At 36.5% G+C, this 23,684-nt stretch overlaps 1 protein-coding gene across 1 annotated transcript; it reads left to right on the forward strand.

Moving 5' to 3' along the window:
* Nucleotides 1–147: 147 nt before the first annotated feature.
* LOC114288766 (uncharacterized) lies at nucleotides 148–23,170 on the forward strand. The gene is made up of 6 exons (XM_082907817.1): nucleotides 148–246; nucleotides 21,656–21,731; nucleotides 21,971–22,018; nucleotides 22,110–22,286; nucleotides 22,378–22,560; nucleotides 22,658–23,170. The coding sequence occupies exons 1-6, from the start codon at nucleotides 148–150 to the stop codon at nucleotides 22,828–22,830; spliced, it is 756 nt and encodes a 251-aa protein (XP_082763943.1). The 3' UTR covers nucleotides 22,831–23,170.
* Nucleotides 23,171–23,684: the final 514 nt, after the last annotated feature.

Genomic DNA, 23,684 nt, shown 5'->3' on the forward strand with positions numbered 1-23,684 from the left:
GGGTGGACGTGCTCCAAGCAACACATCCCATGCAGCCACCCACTCCCCCATGTCGGGATCTAGGGGAATCGGATCACCTCCCACGTCCAGACCGGTGATCATAGCAAAATCAAAAGGAGTCATGGTCATCTCCCCTGCTGTGGAAAAATGGAAGGAATTGGTGGTGTCCCACCACCTCTCCACAAGAGCCCCCAGGAGAGGGCGACTCGCTGTAACCCGCGTCAGGCTGCAGCAAAATATACCGAAGTCAGTCTCGTTGACAATTCGGCAGACCCCCGCGAGGAGCACATTGTACCAATCTCGAGCGATCGTTGCGCCGTAGCCTCGGAAGGAGCGAGATCCCTCCTATTGAAAATACAGTTCAAATCATATCAGCAGTGTATTGAAAATACATTTCAGATCAGATCAGTGATGTATTGAAAATACAGTTACATCCACAGCAGTGATGTGTCAAAGATGCATTCGAATTCAGAGTAGTGACGCATGAGATGCGATTGTGTACAGTACATACAGGGCAGTGATGTGTAAAGTACAGTCAAGTGCAGATCAGCAATGTATGAAATACAGTTAGATCAAAGCATGTGATGTAATCAGATCGAAACAGCGCAAGAAATATAGGCAATTGAAAGTAATATTACAGAAAAGCAGAGATGGTACCTCCACGACAATAGCCGACAAGTGAGACATCGGCTCTCTCAACAAGAGGTCGTCTGGCACGTCCTCATCAAAATCAGTAAAAGTATGGATGCCTCCCGCCACCGGAATGATGTGAGTCTCCGGATGGTACATCGCGGGGTCAAAGGGACGCACGTCCAATGGTAACGGCTGAGGCTCAACCTCTGGCTCAGCCACAAACTCTGCCGCTAACTCTACTCAAGGAAGTGCGGGGAAGCCCTCGCCATGAGGCACATCGTCACCCATCTGAAATGGATGTAAAAGAATGATGCGAAAATGAGCAAAAATGAGCAAAATGTTGAAATTTTGAATAAACTCAAATCCTAAGAGAGAGAAAATTCAAGAGAAGATGAAAAACCCGGGAAAGTGAACTAACCTCGAGAGAAGATCGGGGGAAATGATCCTTGAATGCGGGAAATGATGAAAGAAGCCTCAGATGTAATTTCTGATCGGTTCAAATCGAAGAAAATCAAGAACCCTTAGTGATGCAAGATTGTATAGGGTGTTGGGAAACACGTAGAACGCGCGAATCTAGAGAGAAGGCACACCTAGGAAGGAAGAAAATTGATTTCTATGGAAGGGTTTGTGAAGAAATGGGTTGGTTTTGAGCCTATTTAGAGACCCACGGCTTAAAAGCCCCTTTTGCCCGAATCTGCCACCGATGGCCGGCAGGGGCACATCGGTGGCCGGCAGCCTGTTGTCGATGGCCGGCAGTGTATGCTAATGGCCAGCGATGGCCGGCAGTTGCCCCTAGTGACCAACGGCCTCATATCAGCTTTCTTTGCCTATTTGATCTTGGTATGTGTCCCCGGGCCCCAACAATCCTGAGGAATGCTCTAAACTTGATTCGAAACGCCTTCGTGGGAACTCGGGAATCACGTCCTCACTATACGATGGTTTACACCAATCAAGGCGCGCGAGGTGTATCCTTTTGACGCATCCCAAACCCTTCGGGAGGTAAACCGGAGGTCTCCTTTTAAGATGTCTTTATTAAGCATCTTTCTCTTCTGTTGGTGTCAATTAGCATTCGTCTGTTACAATAAACACCCATCTAGTTCATATGCATTGTTTTGCATATCTCTAAAATGCATTGTCATGCGTTTTCTCTATCATGCATTGTCATGCATTCTCCTCATCACGCATCGTCACGCGCACCTTACATGCATTGTCATGCATTTCCTTATCCTTATTATGCATTGTCATGCATTTTCTTGTCACACATCGTTATGCACTTCCTTATCATGAGTTGTCATAATTTCCTACTATACACATTGCCTGCGTTAATCCCGCATGCTTTACTTAAATGTGTATATGTATTCTTAGGTGGTTACACATTGTATACGTTTCGACGTGTGCTTTACTTACATGTGTTCATACCTTGCTTGCCATACACATTGCATGCGTTTCCACGTATGCTTTACTTACATGTGTTTATGCATCTCACAAGAGGTTACACATTGTATGCATTACTGCATACTTTACTTACATGTGTTCATTCTTGCCATACACATTGCCTGCGTTAATCCCGCATGCTTTACTTACATGTGTATATGTATTCTTAGGTGGTTACACATTGTATACGTTTCAACGTGTGCTTTACTTACATGTGTTCATACTTTGCTTGCCATACACATTGCATGCGTTTCCACGTATGCTTTACTTACATGTGTTTATGCATCTCACAGGAGGTTACACATTGTATGCGTTACTGCATACTTTACTTACATGTGTTCATTCCTGCCATACACATTGCCTGCGTTAATCCCGCATGCTTTACTTACATGTGTATATGTATTCTTAGGTGGTTACACATTGCATGCGTTTCCACGTATGCTTTACTTACATGTGTTTATGCATCTCATAGGAGGTTACACATTGTATGCGTTACTGCATACTTTACTTACATGTGTTCATTCCTGCCATACACATTGCCTGCGCTAATCCCGTATGCTTTACTTACATGTGTTCTTTCCTGCCATACACATTGCCTGCGTTAATCCCACATGCTTTACTTACATGTGTTCATACCTTGCTTGCTTACACATTGCATGCGTTTCCACATATGCTTTACTTACATGTGTTTATGCATCTCACAGGAGGTTACACATTGTATGCGTTACTGCATACTTTACTTACATGTGTTCATTCCTGCCATACACATTGCCTGCGTTAATCCCGCATGCTTTACTTACATGTGTTCTTTCCTGCCATACACATTGCCTGTGTTAATCCCGCATGCTTTACTTACATGTGTTCATACCTTGCTTACTTACACATTGCATGCGTTTCCACGTATGCTTTACTTACATGTGTTTATGCATCTCACAAGAGGTTACACATTGTATGCATTACTGCATACTTTACTTACATGTGTTCATTCCTGCCATACACATTGCATGCTTTTCCACGTATGTTTTACTTACATGTGTTTAGGCAACCTCCCGCGTTGTTATGCTTATTTCGAATCGCATTGTTATGCACGCGCCTGCGTCACATTGTTATGCACCCCCTTCCACCCGCATTGTCATGCATCCCCTCACTTGCGTTGTCACGCACTTTCCATTGCATTGTTATGCACACTTCTAACAAAATTGTACCTGTTAAGTTTTGTTTCTCTTTCAGGCATGATATTGTATGTACGGTTCATTTGAATCTGGCACGACCAGACGAGCCGCACAAGTATTATATGCACTCCGCGTGAAACGTGGTAAGACTTGCATAATTTTCTTACATCCTTCCTGTTGAAATATGTAGGACTGTTGTTTACCTGCTTAAAACTGTTGCATGATTTGCTTCATTACAGCATTCTTGGCATAATTATAAGTCATGCTCTTGCATCTTGCATACCATTTGCATTATGCCCCAGCCTCTGGGCACATCTCCGCATGCCTATATTGATTGATTGTCTGAGCCTTCGGCCTTGTCAAAAATGGGTCGTCTCTGGGCTTTGACACTCACTCCCGTCACTTTGTGAGTGTCGAGTTCTGTCAAAGATGGGTAACTGTAGACACCCCATTTTTGACCGTCCTCGAGACTTGGTTGTGCTTGCAGGTAAACCCAACAACTAGTTCAATTGCTCGCTGAGTACTTGACTGTCGCGGCGGAACGTCACCGGTTTGAGCTTACCGGACCCTGTATCCTTTCTGCCTTTTTTTTGGACCTTGACTAGGTCCTTTCAAAGTGACCTTCTTCGTGCACTGCCGGCCATTTCCTTGTGCCTGCCGGCCACTGATGAAGCCCTGCCGACCATTAGTGAGCCACTGCCGACCATTACTGATGGCCGGCACCCCCCCTGTCTCAGCTGGTTTTCCTCCAGATCTTTTGAGCCAGCTGGTTTTTTGTTTTCTGCCCTCCATACACGTGTATGGAGGGATGGAGCTATTAAAAAGCTTCTTGAAGAAGCTTCTTTTTGCTCTCTTCTATATAAGCAAGAGGGCTCCCTCTATATCAGGGGTTCAGCCATTTTGAAGAAAAAAACCTCTCATTCTCTCTATGTTGTTTGTATTTTATGCTTAGAAATTGGATTTCCTTGCACTTTTACACTACAACACATAGAGATACACCACCACCATTGGACTAAGCTTCTTGGGAGGGATTCTTGAGCTCTAAAAACTGGTTTCCACCCCCTGAAGTTGCTGGTTTCGAAAAGGGTCTTCAAGGGTGAGTGTTTTCCCTATTTTTGCACCTTCTTGTACCTCACTTTATCCCTCCTTGCATATTGATTTGGGCTTTGCTTATAACTGAAAAAAGTCTTGTATTTAAGTGCTTTTGAAGTTTGCTTAAGGTCATTTTGTTGTTAGGGGTGTGTAGCCCCCTTGCATGCTTTGTTTTAAGCCATTCCTTGAGGCCTCCGAGCTAGCCTTGGTTTGGCCTTCTTACCACTGAAATCCAGTGGATTTTCAGTGGTAAAGGTGTGGTTCTGAGGTCCTTAATCAAAGGGGGTAGCCCCCTCTCTTTTGGTTCCTCTTTGCTTGTATTTTTGGCCTTCCAAAGGACCATCCCTCCATGCATTTTTGAGGCTTGGTTCAGACCTATTTTTGTGACTTTTAGGACTTGCCTTGGCCCTGTCAATGGCTGGTTTGGTCATATTTTGCATGCATCTTGTATGTGTTGAGTAACTCCATTCATAGCTCATCAAAGTAGCATGTGTGCTTAGCTTGTGTTGAGTCCATTTCAGTGGGTTTTTGGTGATGTTTTACCATGCCATGAATCTGTTTTGGGTTGGTTTTGTCACTCCATGCTTGCATGATGTACTTGTAATGTAAATCCCCTAAACTAGCTTCATATGCTCCATGCTTTGCCATGTCATGTTAGCTTGTTTGGTTTACATTTCAGCATGTATTTGGTCATCATTTGGCATGTCATGACCTTATCCATAGTTGGTTTGATCATCCTTTGCATGCTCCATATAGGTGTAGAACAAATCTTGTTTACTAGCCCTTTGTGCATGGTATTTTGACTCATCATCCAAGCATATTTTGGCTTCGCTTTAACATGATTTTATGCTTATTTTGGGCTACTCTAGGAATGTTTTGGGCTGCCATGGCCATATCACTCGTGCTTTGTATAGCTATAGTGTAAATGCTTAGGCTAGTCTTGGGTTTTGAGGCCCCTACCATGCCATACATGTGATGTTTGCATGCTTTGCCCTCATTCCATATGCTATTTCAGTCCATGAAATGTTTTCATACACTTGCATTTGACATGCCTTGAATGCTTTATAGAGCATGTGCTTTATGCCTCAAGAATGAGCTTTTGTGCATGCCATTAAGCCTAAGCCTTTGGCTCATCATTTCAGTGCATTTTGGGTCTTATTATAACATGATGTAACTCTGTTTTATGTCGCCCAAGTCATGCCATGTTTGGTTTCAATAGGTGTAGTGCATTGCCTCTTTAAAACATTGCATGCTCCATGTTTTTTTTTGGCTTTGTGTTCTAGCCTATGTTGGCTAGCTTTGAGCTTAGTTTTGGTCTTGTTTGGACCTGCCCTAGGACTGTTTTAGGTCCCCTCGGCCCCTTGGGGTTTGCCTTGTATGGCCTTGGCTTAAGTTCCCTTGCTTATTTTGAGCTTTTAGCATCATAACATGCTATGCTTGCATTGTTAATTTGATTTGGCATCACTTTACATGAAATTTCAGAGCTTACCTCATTACCATATACCCATGTTTGTTGCTCCTTAAGTGTGCTTAAGAGTTGTCCTCTTTGTGCCTTAATACTTGAGCCACTTGAGATACATGTTTGCCTTGCCATTTCATGCTTTTCATGCCATCAATTCATCACTTATGGCCACTGTTTTGGACCTATAAAAGAGCTGTCCATCTTGGTGTAAGTCCATTCTTTGCATGTTCTTGCATGCTCGCCTTGCATGTTGTTACATACTCGGCTTATTAATATGTTGTTGCATGTTTAAGTGATATCGCATTTGGCATGCATCTTTGATTATGTTGCTTGACATGTTGTTACATGTCTTGCATACTTGCATGTTTAAGTTGCACTTTGCATGCTTGTTAGCTTGCATACTTGTTACATGCTTGCATGTTTGCATACTTGTTTACATGCTCATATTGCATGCTTAGTTTGCATGCTTAGGCTGCATATCATTGCATGCATCCCATCCCTCTTGATCAATCATGATAGAGATTGGGGGCCTTATGTGTTTATGTGCATTACATTTGACATTGAAATGCACACTTGGACTCTTGGGCCATCATGCATCGAAATGCGTGATTGGTGGCCCGAGGGTCGAAGACCATCTTTCATTGAGTTCATAACATGATAGGGAGGTTAGTTGTGCAAATATTGCGTCGTAAATGCTTTGCCATGCTCTGTTTGTCCTCTGCTGCTATCAAACAGGATTCTGAAGGAATGGATAGCCGACCGACCACATTAAGTGCCGGCCGACTACATTTTTTTGGCCGAGAGCCATACTTTTGGTCGATGACCAGTTTCCCATGGCCGGTGATGTTTCCTCTTGGTCGGTGACATCCCGCAGTGTTCAGGGAGTGTTCCAGAACCAACCTTGGGACTTGTGCAATCTTCAGAGGTGTAGGGCAGTGTAAACAGAGGCAACTCTGGCACGGCAACGGGTTTCCGAGCGAGGCAAATCGAGCATGCATCATCCCATCATTCCGAGGCGGAGCTGCGGCCTCCTTCCTCCTGTAATTAATTAGAAGTTTTGTAATATTTAATTAGCTAGAGTAGTTAATTATTTATTTGGTTTGTATTATTTATTCGGACCCTCCGAGCGAGGGCATAGTTATAATTAGTGTGCGCGAGTATGTGAATGTCTTCCAACCCCACATCTTTCTCCCTTTTACTTACCTGCTTTTGATGGTTAGTTTAGGGCATGTTTTCAATTAACATACTTATGCTTCGCACATTTGCATTCATTCATTTGTATTGCATGCACCAGGCTCGGCGCATCATACTAACTGCATTGTATTTCAATTTCAAGTTGAATACGTGTTAGTTGTAGCATCTCATATGCCATCTTAAAAAAGCCGAGCCTATTGTAGTTGCATTCCTGCATGTGTTGCATTAGCCATCTTAACATGAACTAGGATCATGCATGTGATTACTAACTAGTTTCTGTTTTGGCTCGGAGTACTCGGTAAGTGTTTAAGCTTTAGCATCCTTGTATGTGTGTGAGTGACTGCCATGATAGCATGCTTACCATGAGGCTAACTGCTTATGTGATATACCTTCCTGAATGCCTGTGGGTGAAAGTTGGATTATCTGAGTTGGAATAATGCATTGACTGTGAGTTTTAAGCCCATTTGAGAGTGGCAAATGATCTTGTTTTCTAAGCCCACCTGAGGGTGGCAAATCCACGTCTTAGCCTACTTACGAGTAGTACCATCAAATTATTTTCAAATAAACAAACATGAGATGTTTTGTTCCAATTCAGGCGATCCAGTCTATACTTGTATGCTGTGCGCATCACATAGTAAATCTAGGCTAATAACCGGAATAAGAACGCATAATGTTTTCAAAACTCGATATCATGGTTAGTAGAGGTCGATCTTTGATCGGGCGAGCGGGGGTGCTCACGAAGTGACCTTCCCTAATTGTACCCAAGTTCCTGAGCCGATGCAACTTTGGTGATGACGGACATGTGGCCTTAGGTACCAGTCAGGGTTTCCTAAATTCCCCCAAAATAAAATATTTAAGTGGCGACTCTGTATCTGGAAAAGCAGTCCATGTTTGGCACTTCTTTCTAAAAATCAGTTTTTCAAAACGATTTGTCAGATTTGGACTCTTTGATGATTCATCGGTCTTGCATTGCACTCTGCGAGATTAGATACAAGACCGTGACATTGAGTCCTGAACTGTAGTGAGCCCAAATGAACAAAACAGGATTTCCCTCCCGGGACGTTCGGGGACGTCTACACTAACCAAGAAGGACCCAAGAAACTATGGGCACCAAAAAACAACACTTGATTGTCATCTTGTAGGTTTGCTTTAAGTCCAAAGCTAAAGAAGGGAAGTGGTACCTTGATAGTGGATGTTCCAGACACATAACCGGAAATAAATCCTTCTTTACTACACTGCCATCTAAAGATGGAGGCTTTGTTATTTTTGGAGACAACAAGAAAGGAAAAATCATCGGTATTGGTAGCATCAGTATTCCTCCTAACCCTTCTATTGAAACTGTTTTACTTATTGATGGACTTAAGCATAATCTACTTAGTATTAGTCAATTATGTGATAAAGGTGATCGAGTTATTTTTGATAAATCACATTGCACAATTGAAAGCACAAATGATCATAAAGTTTTATTCGTTGGTAATCGTCACAATAATGTTTATGTTTTTCATCTCAATGATCTCTATGCTAGTGATGTTAAATGTCTATATGTTAATAATGAAAATAGTTGGTTATGGCATAGAAGACTTGGTCATACTCATATGGATTTAATTGCTAAACTTTTGAGAAAGGATTTGGTCATTGGACTTCCAAATATTAAATTTGAAAAAGATCATCTTTGTAGTGCTTGTCAACAAGGAAAACAAACTAAAACATCGTTTTAAATCAAAATCTCACAGTTCTACAACTAGACCTTTACAACTACTGCATATGGATTTATTTGGTCCCTCAAGGACATCTAGTCTAGGTGGTAAACATTATTGTCTTGTTATTGTTGATGATTATTCAAGATTTACATGGGTTATGTTTTTAGCACACAAAGATGAAACATTTTCTTCTTTTACAAAACTTTGTCATAGAATTCAAAATGAAAAAGGCTTTCTTATTACTAATATTCGAACCAACCATAGTAGAGAACTTGAAAATGAGAAATTTGAATTGTTTTCTAATGAGCATGGTATTGGACATAATTTTTCAGCACCTAGAACCCCTCAACAAAATGGTGTAGTAGAAAGGAAGAATAGAACCTTAAAAGAGATGAATAGAACAATGCTTTGCGAAAATAATATTCCTAAATATTTTGGGCCGAAGCCGTTCACACCGCATGCTATATTTTAAATCGTGCATTAATTAGACCTATTCTCAAAAAGACTCCTTATGAACTTTCGCATGATAGAAAGCCCAACATTAGTCACTTGCATGTTTTTGGTTGTAAATGTTTTGTGCATAATAATGGTAAGGATAACTTAGGTAAATTTGATTCAAAATCTAATGAAGCAATTTTTATTGGCTATTCCTTAACTAGCAAAACTTATTGTATTTTTAATAAAAAAAACTCTTGTTGTGGAAGAATCTATACATGTGGCATTTGATGAAACTAACATCTCTTCTCAAAAGCAAATTGTTAGTGATAATATAGATTTGGAACCAAATGTGGAAGATTCAAGTATCTACAAAGAAGAGAACTAACCATGTAAGTTGAACAAAGAGATTGAACAACCTATTCTTCCACCTCAAGAAGAAGGAGGAAACAATGATGATTTGCCAAGAGAATGAAAGTTTGTTCATAATCACCCTAAGGATTTAATCCTAGGTGACCCTACAAAAGGTATTGAAACTCGCTCTTCACTTAGAAACATTTGCAGTAACTTGGCTTTTCTCTCACAGATTGAGCCTAAAAACTTTTAAGAAGCCGAATTCGATGAACATTGGGTGATAGTTGATGATGCTACTTATTTCTGGGTAACGGGTCGGGCTGATCGAGGCCTCCCACACGGTTGTCCGATCGCTGGCCCACTGAGAGACCTACACAAGAGTTCAATGGGGAATGGGAGTCCCCCAACAAACCCTCCGACGAACAACTTAGAGAAGGGAAATCAATAGAGTATAGAGATAGGATAGTGATAGAGAACTTAACCTTCTTCCTATCTTAGAAGCCTGCTTATATCCTTTGCTCATTATTCCCTTGTCCACTCCGACCTGTCATGTTGGCCGAAAGTCTATTTTCTAGCTTGCCTTGTTCATGGTGAGGTTGTCCTGTTCCGTCGTAAAGAGGTTATCGTAATAAATGCTGCAGGGAAACTCATTAATGGCTGATGTGTGGTGCAATAACTCTGCAGGATCTTTGTCTACTTATGTGGCTGGTTCTTCTCTTGACAAGTGTCTAGATGTCATCGGTTCTTAGTGCAACGCTGGGTTCCAAGAACATTGGGCTTTAGTATTTAAATCATGGATTGGGCCTTAAGTGGTGGATCAAAGATCCTTATGGGCCCACCTATGTCAATAGCTATGCATGAAGATTTTAACCAATTTAAGAGAAACAAAAGTGTGGGAACTTGTGCCAAAACCTAAAGATTATATCATTATCAGTACCAAATGGATCTTTTGAAACAAACTTGATGAATCCAACACAATTATAAGAAACAATGCTAGACTTGTTGCACAAGGATACAATCAAGAAGAAGGTATTGATTTCGATGAAACCTTTGCTCCAGTTGTTAGATTAGAAGCTATTTGCATGTTACTTGCATTTGCATATTTTAGGGATTTCAAACTTTATCAAATGGATGTAAAAAGTTCCTTTCTTAATGGTTTTATAAATGAGGAAGTTTATGTTAAACAACCCTCAGGTTTTGAAGATCATACTTTTCCAAATCATGTTTTTAAACTATCAAAAGCTTTATATGGTTTCAAACAAGCACCCCGTGCATGGTATGAACAATTAAGTAAATTTTTGATTGAAAATAATTTTTCTAGAGGAACGATTGACACAACACTTTATGTTAAAACTAAAAATGTTGATTTACTTATTGTGCAAATATATGTGAATGGCATTATATTTGGTGCTACTAATAAAACCTTATGTAAAGAATTTGCTAAGTGTATGCAAGGTGAGTTTGAGATGAGCATGATGGGGGAGCCAAATTATTTCCTTGGGTTTCAAATCAAATAACGTATGGAAGGAATTTTTATGAACCAAGCTAAGTACACAAAAGAACTACTCAAAAAGTTTGGTATGTATGACTCAAAAATAGCTAGAACACCTATGAGCACATCCATTAAGCTAGACCATGATGAAAAATGGAAGTCTATTGATCAAATAAAATATCGAGGTATAATCGGCTCACTTCTTTATTTAATTGCAAGTAGACCCGATATTATATTTAGTGTTTGTATGTGTGCTAAATACCAGTCAAATCCTAAGGAATCACATCTCAGTGCTGTTTAAAGAATTTTTAGATATCTTGTTGGAACTCAAAATTTGGGACTGTTTTATCCTAGAGGTGTTGCATTTGATTTAATTAGTTACTCGGACGCCGACTTTGCCGGATGCAAACTTGATAGAAACAGCACTAGTGACACTTGCCACTTTCTTGGTAACTCATTAGTGTCTTGGTTTAGCAAAAAGTAAAATTATGTTGCTTTATCAACGATCGAAGCTGAATATATAGCCTCTAGAAGTTGTTGTGCCCAAATATTTTGGATGAAACAACAATTGGAGGACTTTGATTTGCATTATGATCATATCCCTATTAAATGTGATAATACTAGTGTCATCAATTTAAGCAAAAATCACGTTCAACACTCACGAACAAAACATATTGAAATTCGACATCATTTTTTAAGAGATCATGTTCAAAAATGGGATATTGTACTTGAATTTGTAAACACCGACAAGCAATTGGCAGTTATTTTCACAAAACCCCTAAGCGATGATCGCTTCAATTTTATTCATGGCGAGCTTGGAATGTCGATTTCTACTTAAAAAGTTTTGTTATGACTGTGAAACTTGAATTTTTGTTAAAATGATATATGTGTATTGCTACATTGATATGAAAATATTTATATCAGCTGAATGGTCTCAAGTCCTTCATACATTTATTCTCTTTAACAGTTTAGTATTCACAACTGTGTAATTTTTTTTGGGGTTCTACATCTTGAGGTAAAATTAACTTTGCATACATTGATTTTTTTAAACCCTCATAGTATTTTTTTTGCATTACCATTCCAGCAACACCAACGTCCCATTAAGTTTAATTTCTGCTGGTATTATTTTATTTTAATTTATTTTATTTTTTTATTTTGCTATTAGGCTTAATTTCTTTGTTTTTTGTCTCATTATTTTTTTTTTGGGCTTAATTTTCTTTCTTTTTTTTTATTTTCTGCTTTTTAATTTCATTTTTCAGTATTTAAACATAAAAACAAAAAAAAATCAAAATACAAATATTTACATTAAAAAAAACCTTTTTATTTTTTTACGACCCTACACCGATCATAATAAACATATTTCCTTCAAAAACAATAAACCCTTCATTTTTTTTTTTACGGCCATACGCCGATCTTACTTACTCGTTTCTTCTATCGTTTTCTTCCTCTTTTTATCACCTTGGGCGGCCCTTGAAGGCCTTGCCCCCGTGCTTTTGTCGAAAGCGACGACTTCCCACTGACTATCAAAGGCCAAGAACGACGTTGCTCCAAATCAGGCCGTGGAGGTGGTCTTCCATTTAAGCTCTTTATTTTCGGCCTTCAGTGTGCAAATCTCTGCTCGCACATCCTTGTACATGCGCTGGAGCAGCAAGAGTTGGGCGTTGACCTAGTAGAGCTCACTCGTCCTGTTCTGCAGTCGGTGTGTCAATTTTGTGACTGCAGTCACCGTTCCATACAGGACATCAATGTGAAATGATTGGCCTCAATGTTTGATTGAGCTGCCATTATTTGCTTAAGCGACATCATCAGAAGGTTGGGAAGAGTAGGAGCCGGGCACTCGGCCCAGCAACGCTTACAGGATCATTCAAGTCCGGAAAAGAGAGTAAGAGGATGGGACAAGGCCATGAAGTAGAAGAGAGAGATGTAATCGAAAGAAGGGTCATTTTTGGCAACCTTTCTGCTCTGCTCAGTCTCTCTATTCTATCTCTCTCACGTAGAAGAAAAAAGGGATGGAAGCGAATGAGAAAGTAGAAGGAGAAGAGAGTGATTAAGAAGAAGATGGAGGAGAATAAGACAAGAGGGAGAGAGAGTCGAGGTCGTTGATTGACCCATCTCGCTTTTGTCAGTCGGCTGACGCAAAAGCGAGGACGTATGTCCGACGCGATTTTCGACGGAAAAGAAAGAGGCGCGCGAATCGTATATCTATGTATTTATATGTTTTGAATTGTATAGATGCCATTTATCACTATCATTTTCCTCCTCCTCCTCCTCCTCCAGTTTCTGACCCATGATTTCCTTTTGATAATGTCACAAGGGGAGAAAATTATATGATGTTATATATTATGGTATTATTTTGTTACGATATTATGTATTATGATGTTATATATTATGATGTTATGTATTATGGTATTATTTTCAAACTAATCTAATGTTATGTATTTATAGTTTGATATCTTAATCTTATATCATGTTGTTAATTAAAACTTATTTATTACACATGTGCTAACTTATGTATTTAGAAATAAATTCAAGGAGTATGGCTTGAGGGGAAGCCTTTCTTACTCCCAAATCAAATCAAAATATAATTGTGTGCCATCATAAAAAAGGGGGAGATTGTTAGACTAATTTATTTTGATGATTTATTTAATTATGTTTTAATTTATTTAAAAGAGAAAAATAGAATCCAAAATTTATTTTGATAATTTATTTATTTTAATTTATTTGAAAAATAAAAATAGAATCTAAAATTTATTTTGATGATTTATTTAATTATGTTTTAAATCCAAAATTTATTTTGATGATTTATTTAATTATATTTTAATTTATTTGAAAGAGAAAAATAGAATCAAAATTTATTTTGTCCCATTATTTATCACCTAAACTTTTATCCTAAATATTGTTTGAATGTATTTAATATTTTTTTAAATTAGGAGTTCATTTCAAACCAAAAATAATGCCCAAATCAGTGGTTCAAACAGCCCAAAACAAAGGTTCAAATAGCCCAGCACAATAGCAGGCCAAAAAGCCCAAAATAAAGGTTCAAACAGCCCAGCACAGCAGCAGGCCAAAAGGTTCAAATGGAAGATATTCAAATTAGTAATGATGGAGTGGAAGATATTCAAACGAACACAACGACTATAAACGGCTATAAGTTTCATTATATATACCAAAGCCTCTGATATGAACAAGTGACAGAAACAACAAACAAGTTACAAAAAAAAATTAGAAAATATTCTTTGATCTATAATCACTCACGTCTATTCTTTGAAAAATTCTCTGAGAAGTGTTCTTCAATTTTTGTTTACATCCTCTTTCAGAAATTATACACCGAGACGTATAGCTTTAAACCCATCTTTCCTGTGTGAGGTTTACAGAAAAACCAGAACTTCATTTTTATATCTATCTTTGAGAGATAACTCTTGTAGATTTCTGTAAAAGTAAAAACAAATTATTTTCAACCTTGTAAGAGTGTAATACACTCAGTGTTCTTGACTGTGAAAGTCTGTGTAAAATTTGTGGAGGATTGCTCCATTTGTGAAAAGGTTGCTAGCACGCTGTGAAACTAGAGTATAGTGGAAAATCTCAAGTGAAGCTTGAGGAGTGGACATAGGCCGAGTTGAAACTGAACCACTATAAATTTGTTTGCTTCTCTTTCCCTTATCTCTTTATTTTATTTAAATTGCCATAGCTATATTTCACATTTTCACTGTGCTAAAATTATTAACTTACATAGTTGTTAGAACACTTGTTTTAATTATTTTTATTTCATTAACTATATTTATCTATTGTGCTAGTTATAATTTTTATTAGGGTATTATTATTTTTATTTGTAAAAACCTAATTCACCCCCCTCTTAGGTTGTCTTTTGGGTAACAATCTTTTTGGCTTAGAGTACTAGGTGAGTCTTTACTCGTTTTAGCATATCGCATATGTGTTATTATTGTCATATTTAGCATGCTTGCTGTCATGACCCAAACCAGCCCCTATAGGTTTAGTGTTGTAACCAGCTAGTAATCCGAGATTACTAAAGGCCTTTCTATACAATCAAAAATAACTGGGGCTAGCGGAAGCAAAATACAAAAATACCAATAGTCCACTAAGCTATGCATCTATATGAACAAACATGTACACATATAACCGTTAACTTACCCACATAACGATACATAACCTATAACATAAAATCTTCTACAAAACATATGCACGTGCTGAATATGTACATCGTTACCAAAAGCTTGACAATGGCCTTCCAGGCCTAGCCCCAACTCGGAGGCACACAAAACAACTCGGTAGGCTTCAAAATAGTGGCTTGGCTAAGGCTGCAAACAAACCGAGCTATTCATGAAAGCTCGAGCTCGGCTCATTAACAATTTGTTCGAGCTTAGTTCGATTATCTAATAAATGAGCTCGAGCTACATTTCCAAGCTCGTTTGTTAAATGAGCCGAGCTTGAGCTGACTAAGGCTCACGAGCCATAGTATATAAGTAAAAAAAAAAAAAACTAGGGTTCCTTTGTGTATCAAATACATACGCTACTCTATTTCTGCTTGCTACTCTTTGTAACCTTAAACCTACACATTCCTAATCCTATTACTGCTGCAAAACACTCAACAATACAGATCTGGCCAACACTTGAATCAATCGCACAAACTCATCAACTCTCAGACACTCAAACATCGATGACAACGGTATAGTTTCGTTGCTTTAGTGAAGATCTGAGACTGAGAGATTATTCTTCTCTCTTAAATCCATTATGGTAAGTTAATCTTCTTCTTCTTCTCTCTCTCTCTCTCTCAATCTCAACCATAGTGTCTTACATGCTTATATGCACACACAGTACACTTATTTCACTTCACCATTGACCCTTTCTCTATCCTTTCCCTTCAGCCTCCTGCTAGAGTGAAACTTTATTCATGTTACATGTATATATTTGTCCCCTGTTTTTTTTTTTTTTTTTTTGGATTGGTTTTTGCTCCCTGTTTTCAACATATAAATTAGGGAAAACTTACAACCTCTCCCATGATTCATTCAATTTTTAATTCAACAAAAATTCAAAATATATTAGTTAAAACTTGTATAAAATCATATGAATGAAATTGTGAAGGCACAATTTTAAAAACCTTGATACAAAATAGTAGGAGCAGTGTACAAAGAGTAACAAGTGTTGGCCAGATCTGGATCGTTGAGTGTCCCCTTTTTTTCTTTTTCTTTTTTTAATTGGTTTTTGTTCCCTGTTTTGAACATATAAATTAGGGAAAAGTTACAATCTCTCCCATGATTCACTCAATTTTTATTTCAACCAAAATTCAAAATATATTAGTTAAAACTTGTATTAAATCATATGAATGAAATTGTGAAAGCACAATTTTAAAAACCTTGATGATACAGAATGCTTGAAATTTTACACATAAAACAAGAATAATGAACCCATACAAGGCTTTTGAAAAACTTCAACATACATGAACCATTTTAATTTATGAGGACAATGATAGCATTTCTTTCAAAGGAAATAATTTGGAACACCTTTCAAATTCAGTTCATTAATCTCAACACCTTTTTCTTTTTTCTTTTTTCTTTTTTCAGGAAATCATTTATTGTAGTTATGATGTCAAGACTCTGTTTGGTATTGTTTATGACTTACCTTAATTAATTTATTTATTTTAAGAGTGTAAGTTATATTGTTTGGTTCCGTTTTTATTTACCGTTTGTAAGGCAAAAAGTGATCAGATGTAAGTGTTTTTTTTAATTATTAATTTTGATCCATACAAATATAGTGACAAATACCTTTATTATCAATTTATGTGAAACATAATACTGTTGTTGTACTAGTAGTTAATTTTATTGGGGTATTATTAATTTTAATTTGTAGAAACCTAATTCACCACCCCTCTTAGGTTGCTTTTTGGGTAACACTAAATTTCTTAAGTACTATCATAAGATTCATTCATATATAATAATTCTACTGTTACAGGTTGAAGGCTCCTGTGAAGTTTCCAAAGGAATGTAGACTTTTTTGTGTGTTTTTAAGTGAATCAAGTCGAGAAATTAGTGGTTTAGTTTTTGGTTATTATGTTTTGTTTAAGGATGCATTGTGTAATGTCTTGTGTAATGTGTTTTATTTATGGATGCACTATATTTTTGGCAATTATGTTTTGTTCAAGGATGCACTGTTTAATGCATTGTGTAATGCACATATTTTTTTTTATTATTAGTTGTATATAATAATTTTTTTTTTTTTGGGGTTTGATGCCCAGATTTCAGTTTTTAATTACTAGTTGTACATAATTTTTTTTTGGATGCACAAATTTCATTTTTTTAGTTATAGATAGGAATTGGAATTTCGAGCTTGTTCGAGCTCGAGCTCGTTTGCGTTGTCGAGCCTAAACGAGCCAAGCTCGAACATAATTTTTGAAGCTCGACTCGAGCTTGAGCTGAGCTCGAGCTTCTTCCATTTTGACCGAGCCGAGCCTAAACATCTGAAAGCTCGGCTCGACTAGTTTGCAGCCCTAGGCTTGGCTAAAGACCCCTTCTAAACTTGTCCTCCAAGACGCTCACATATACATATACATAAAAAAAAATAGTGAGCTAAAGCCTAGTGAATAACATTAAAGTAAAAGGGTTAGTAATAATGTCCGCTTAAACATTAAAAGCAATTCATATAACTCGATGTCTTGTACACATTTGGCCCTAGTATTATTACCCCCAAGCAAGGGCCACGTGCATATAGACCTCGGTTTTGTTACCCCCGGGCAAGAGCCACGTGAATATAAACCACAATATTATTACTCCCGAGTAAGGGTCACGTGAACGTAGACCGCGGTATTGTTACCCCAGGGTATGGGCCCCATGAATATAACCACGATATTGTTACCCCCGGGTATGGGCCACGTGAGTATATTGCATGAAATGGAATACTCATTTATTCAATAAATCATGTCACTGTAGAAACAATTCTTAACAATAACAATTACAGTCAGCTACGCATTCATTCAGTAAATCATATCACTGTAGAAAAAATTCTTAACAATAACAATAACAGTCAGACAGAATAACTCAAACATATCTTTATAACATTGTTACTTATAGTTCATTCCGTGGGGCACGTGGCTAGGGTGCAGCGTTTGACCTATATAAGCACAGACAAGCACAAAGGTTTAATATATAGTCTCACTGGTTCAATTACTCGTTACTAATTTTCCCGTTTCGTTCCTTAATTTCCTTCATGTTTATAAGATGCAAATACACATGGAAACCACATGAAAGTCACGCAAACGGAGGCTCAACAGTCCGAGATATAGCCAGAAAAACAGGTTGGATCTGCCTTGTTGGCCGCACGAGCAGTGGTGAAACAGTAGGCATTTTTGGGCAAATGAAGGTTGGCCGCTCAAGCGGTCTGGGTCTATTTGCAGCCCGAAAATCTGCTCTTGAATGGAATCTCATTCTTTCCAATATCATACTTCATTTCCATATATTTCAAGGCCAAAAACACATAAAAACATGTTGAATACAGCATATCTAGTTTAAACAAAATCATAACTTCAAAATGGAGCTTAAATTTTATACAAAACATTCAAACCCTTTAGTTGAAATACCAAACCATCATTTATGCAAATTGAGCTCCATCCTTGAAATTCATGGGGTTTATTCTTCAATTTCAAGAAGCATGCAAGAAAACAAATTTATGAACATGATTTCCATGAATCTATGCCATACATGAGGATACAACATGTTCTTAACAATATATGGCAAAATATATGCAAAACTCACACAGAAATCATAAATCTAACTCTATAACACTTAGGGTGTGTTTGATTGGACGGACTGGAAAAGGGGGGATTAGAATCCATCGGACTTGAGTCCTGGGACTGTGAATCCCCCGGACTATTTGGTCGGATTGGATATGTATCCTGTGTTTGTTTTTTCATGGGATTAGATGTCTAGATAGGACTATTTTCAGTGAATCCAACGTTTGGTTGGACGGACTGGATAGGATAAATGAACAAAAGACTATTTTACCCTTTTTCAATTGTTTACTATGTAATAGCAATATTAAACATATCTTTAATATTTTAATTATTTTTAGTAAACATTAAACATACTAATGGTTAAATTTTGTTTAAAGATATTTAAACATACTAATATTGATAAAAAAATTTGACTGGTATAGATTATTTTTATTTAAACAAATAAAAATTTATTGTTGAAATTAAACATACTAATGGTTAAATGTTTAAATTTTTATTTAAACAATTAATATTGAAATTATTTTGATGTACAGATTATGTTTAAACAATTAACAATTAACAATTAACAATTAACAATTAACAATTAAATAAATGTTGATGTATAGATTATGTTTAAACAATTAACAAATGTTGATGTAATTAACAATTAACAAATGTAGATGTAATCAAATGTTGACGTATTAAAACATAATTTAATAGATGTTAAATAAATATACATGTTGATGTACAGATGTTGAAATAATTTAATAAACATGTTGATGTACAAATGTTTAAATGTTTAAATAAAACATAATTTAAATAAATGAAATTATTTATTGTTGAAATTAAACATTTAATTGTTTAAATAAAACATCTATTAAAACATCTATTAAATTTAAACAATGAAATTAAATAAAACATAAACAAAATTTTAAAATAAAACATCAATAAAATATCTATAAAAAATTATTTTAAAAAATTAAATAAATAAAACATTAATAAAAAGTTAAATAAAATTATTTTATTTTTAAATTGAGACATTTAAATTTTATTGAATTTTATTAAATATAATACATAATTAAATAGTAGAGGGTCAAAATGGTCATTTTCGCACATAATCCAAACAGTGATTAGTCCCCCACTTTCTGTCCCACCCCCCCAGGACAGGATAGTCCCCCATATGGGGGACATGGAGTCCGGCCGGACATGGAGTCCGCCGGACTAAAAAAAAATCAAACGACGGATAAGGTGCACTATTTGGATTACAATCCAAATAGTGGATAGTCCCCCTCCTAATCCCCCCAATCAAACACACCCTTAATCTTCAAGAATTAGGAGTTAGATTCTTACTTACCCAGGGCCTTTATAGGTACTTAATCTTGCATAATCTTGTTGAATACAAGCTTGATTTTGAGCCTCTCCTTCAAGCTCCACACCTTCCTCTTGGTTTCCCTCTTTCTCTAGACCTCTCTCTCTTTCTCCAGATTTTTCTTCTTCTTTTGTTGACTCTAAACAATGTATATATATATACTATCTAATCTTTAATTAACTCCAAATTAATTTATTCTGAATCAGATTTTTACAAAACTTCATATTAGGTCTTAAAAATCACACTGATCACAAATATATATATTCCGTTTTGGTTTCTGAAGCCTCTAATACCTTCAATTTCAGTGTAAAGTCGCAATGAAACCATCCAAATGCACCTTAACGAATTAGCCGAAATTAATTTTCAATTAAGCTTCTCAAATAGCTCTAAAAATTCCCATTAACATATCCATGTACTCAATTTCGGTTTTTGAACTCATTAAGGTCATCAATTTCAGTTCCATAGTCGTAGCCCCAACAGATATTTCTCCAATTTCAAAAGATATTCTCAAATTAATTCATATTAACGCATAATTAAGAAAAATAATTGTAACACGCATTTCAAGGCCATTACACTTGCCATGAGGCTAAGTGCATAAATGATAAACTGTTTGAATGCCTGTGGATGAAGGCTAATTGCTTGAATTAGAATGATTTGAGTAATGATCATATGTGATCCATTTTTCAAGTGGTACATATTCCAAACTCTTTTCAAAATAAACATAAAATCAAGTGTTCTAATTTTTGCAAGTTAGCCTATAATTGTGTGTGTGTGCACATCACATAGTAAGTTAGTCTAATAATCAGAATAAGAGCATATAATGTAGATAAAAATTACATCATGATTAGTAGAGACCGATCTTTGATTGGGCAAGCGGTGGTGCTCAATTCATGACATTCCTCTCTCGTACCCAAGTTCTTTACCCGAAACAATCTTGGTGATGACGGACACGTGGCCTTTGGCACAAGTCATGGGTTTCCTAAATTTTTCAAAATATTTAGATGACGACTCTGTATCTGGCAAAGCAGTGACAATTTGATTCAAAATCGATTTTCCAAAAGATTTGCCAGATTAAGACTCTTTGGTGTATATCGATTTCACATTACACTTATGAGATCAGATTCAGAACCACAGAAGTCTGATACTGTAGGGCTATTCATCTTCTGAAAGGGAGCACGAAAAATCAAGCTACATTAGCCAACTCCGAAAAGAAACCTGAGATGTGTCATGATTATAAAGTGTTTGTCTTGTTTTAGGGCTGATCAGATTGTAATTAGTTGGTCTTGTTATATGTTTCTTCTGGTTATTGCCCCAAAGACAGTAGACGTGGCTAGTTTTTTATGTTGTCAAATTCACGAATTTTAATTTACTCTTGACATGGAAAATTGAAAATCACTATTCTTCGTAAAACTAATGGCAGCCTGAAAGGGTGTCACTTGTCATATAAGTGGAATATTATCCTTAGCAAGGATCCCAGCAATCATTCATGTTGAAATGGCACTCAAGTATGATGAATGTAACGAATAATTCTTGCTAGTTTATTGCATGAAGTTCTAATTGTCTTTACCTGCCATTTTTCTCTCGTCATCTAGGTGTAGATAGTGAGAGTATATGAAATACATGCAGCTCTGTGCCTTCTGGATCTAGTTGCACTCAAAAACAGAACGTACTTTGGTAAGTCTTTTTCCTTCTCCGTGCTTTTCACTTGTAAAACATCCACGCAAGACTTTGTTTACCTATTCTTGTTATTTTCCTTACAATATTTTTTAATGAAATTTTCCTTAAATTTAGAACTCACAAAAATGTTCTGCAAATAAGAATTACTGGACTCAGAAAAATGCAAAGAAGTGTGTGGAGCCTCTTTTACTGGATATTTCTCGAAAAAGATATTAAAAGAAGGGGGTTTGTAACAGATCAGTATGAAACTAACAGTGACGGTTTTGGCTTTGAAGTTTTGAAAGGTACAAGACTTCTAAAATCTTCTGTTTATTTCAAGAAAAAGCCAAAATTGAAAGTTAACAGCAATATCTGTGAATGGTTTTTGCTTTGTAGGTTCTGAAATCTCCAACCATCAAGCCAACAAATCAAGCTGCAACCAAAATCCAATTTTGCACGACCATCGTCTCAAGTGCACCAATCGTAGAACCACAACCAGAAAACCTTCAAGAAGCTGGGGGCTTGTAACAGCTCAGTATGAAACTAACAGTGATGGTTTTGGAGTTTTAGAAGGTATAAGACTTTTAAAATCTGCTGTTTATTTGAAGAAAAAGCCAAAATTGAGAGTTAATAACAATATATGGGAATGGTTTTTGATTTGTAGGTTCTGAAATCTTTGACTATCAAGCCAACAATTCAAGCTGCAGTCAAAATCAAATTCTGCATGACCATCGTCTCAAGTGCACCAAGCGTAGAACCACAACCAGAAAACCTTCGAAAAGCTGGGGGCTTGTAACAGGTCAGCATGAAACTAACAGTGACAATTTTGGCCCTATAGTTTTAGAAGGTATAAGACTTTTAAAATCTGCTGTTTATTTGAAGAAAAATCCAAAATTAAGAGTTAACAGCAATATCTGTTAATGGTTTTTGATTTGTACATCAAGCCAACAAATCAAGCTGCAGTCAAAATCCAATTATGCACAACCATCATCTCAAGTGCACCAAGCGTAGAACGACAACTAGAAGACCTTCGAGAAGCTGGTATAAAATTAGCTTCAGTGGAACAACTTTTCAGCCTTCTTGGTGGAATCACAAAGAGGGTATAGAAAAATCTTGAACAAACTACCTCGTAGAACCGAAAAAAAAAAAAATGCATCCAGTGTTGTACTCCTTTTTGTTATGAACTTTTAGATTTGTTTGTTTTAACTTTGTGTTTGTTCAAAGGGATTTATATATATAGTATTGTTGCAGAACTACACTTGACTCAAGTTTAATATCTGTGTTTTCTGCATCAGAGTAGTTGTTCTTGAGCAAATCAACATGATAGTTTTTTGCTTAAGGAAAACTGCATCAATGGCACAATCTTTTTCTTTTTCTTTTTCTGTCAAATTCCAGATTTGTCTGAGAACAGATGACAAAGTAGTGATTGCTGAAATGAATTGTTGCCTTTTTTGTTTTGTTTTTTTGTTTTTGTTTCTGTTTTCGTTTTCCCTCTTATTTCTTGTCAAGATTTACCAATGTCATGATTTTGGGAGCTTGAGTACTCATTTTTTGTTTTGGAAGTGGAGTTTTTGGTTGAAAAATCAAAAACTATAGATAATATAATAAGTATAACATTATTAATGCCATCATTTATGCACTAAAATATTTTATTTAAATCCAAGTAAACACAATTATTTCGTAGAATAGCGGTTAAGACCAAATGTTGATTCACAGAGATTAATGATGAGAAATAATTTAATTTAGAAATTTAAGATGGAGTTGTTAGCAAATTTTAGAGTGAAAATTAAACTAAATAATTAAGAAAATTAATTAAAAAAACAAAATAAATATCTTAGAATTTTGAATTTGTCACTAACTTCATAATTGAGAGTAATTGTATTTAGTTTTCAAAAAATTGTTGATTTGGATAGTGTGATGTAAATTGATCATAAATATATTGTCAAAAGAATTTGTATATTAAAATCAGAA

Source organism: Camellia sinensis, chromosome 2 (genome assembly GCF_055761805.1).
Source record: "Camellia sinensis isolate YWXY chromosome 2, ASM5576180v1, whole genome shotgun sequence".
NCBI lineage: Eukaryota > Viridiplantae > Streptophyta > Magnoliopsida > Ericales > Theaceae > Camellia > Camellia sinensis.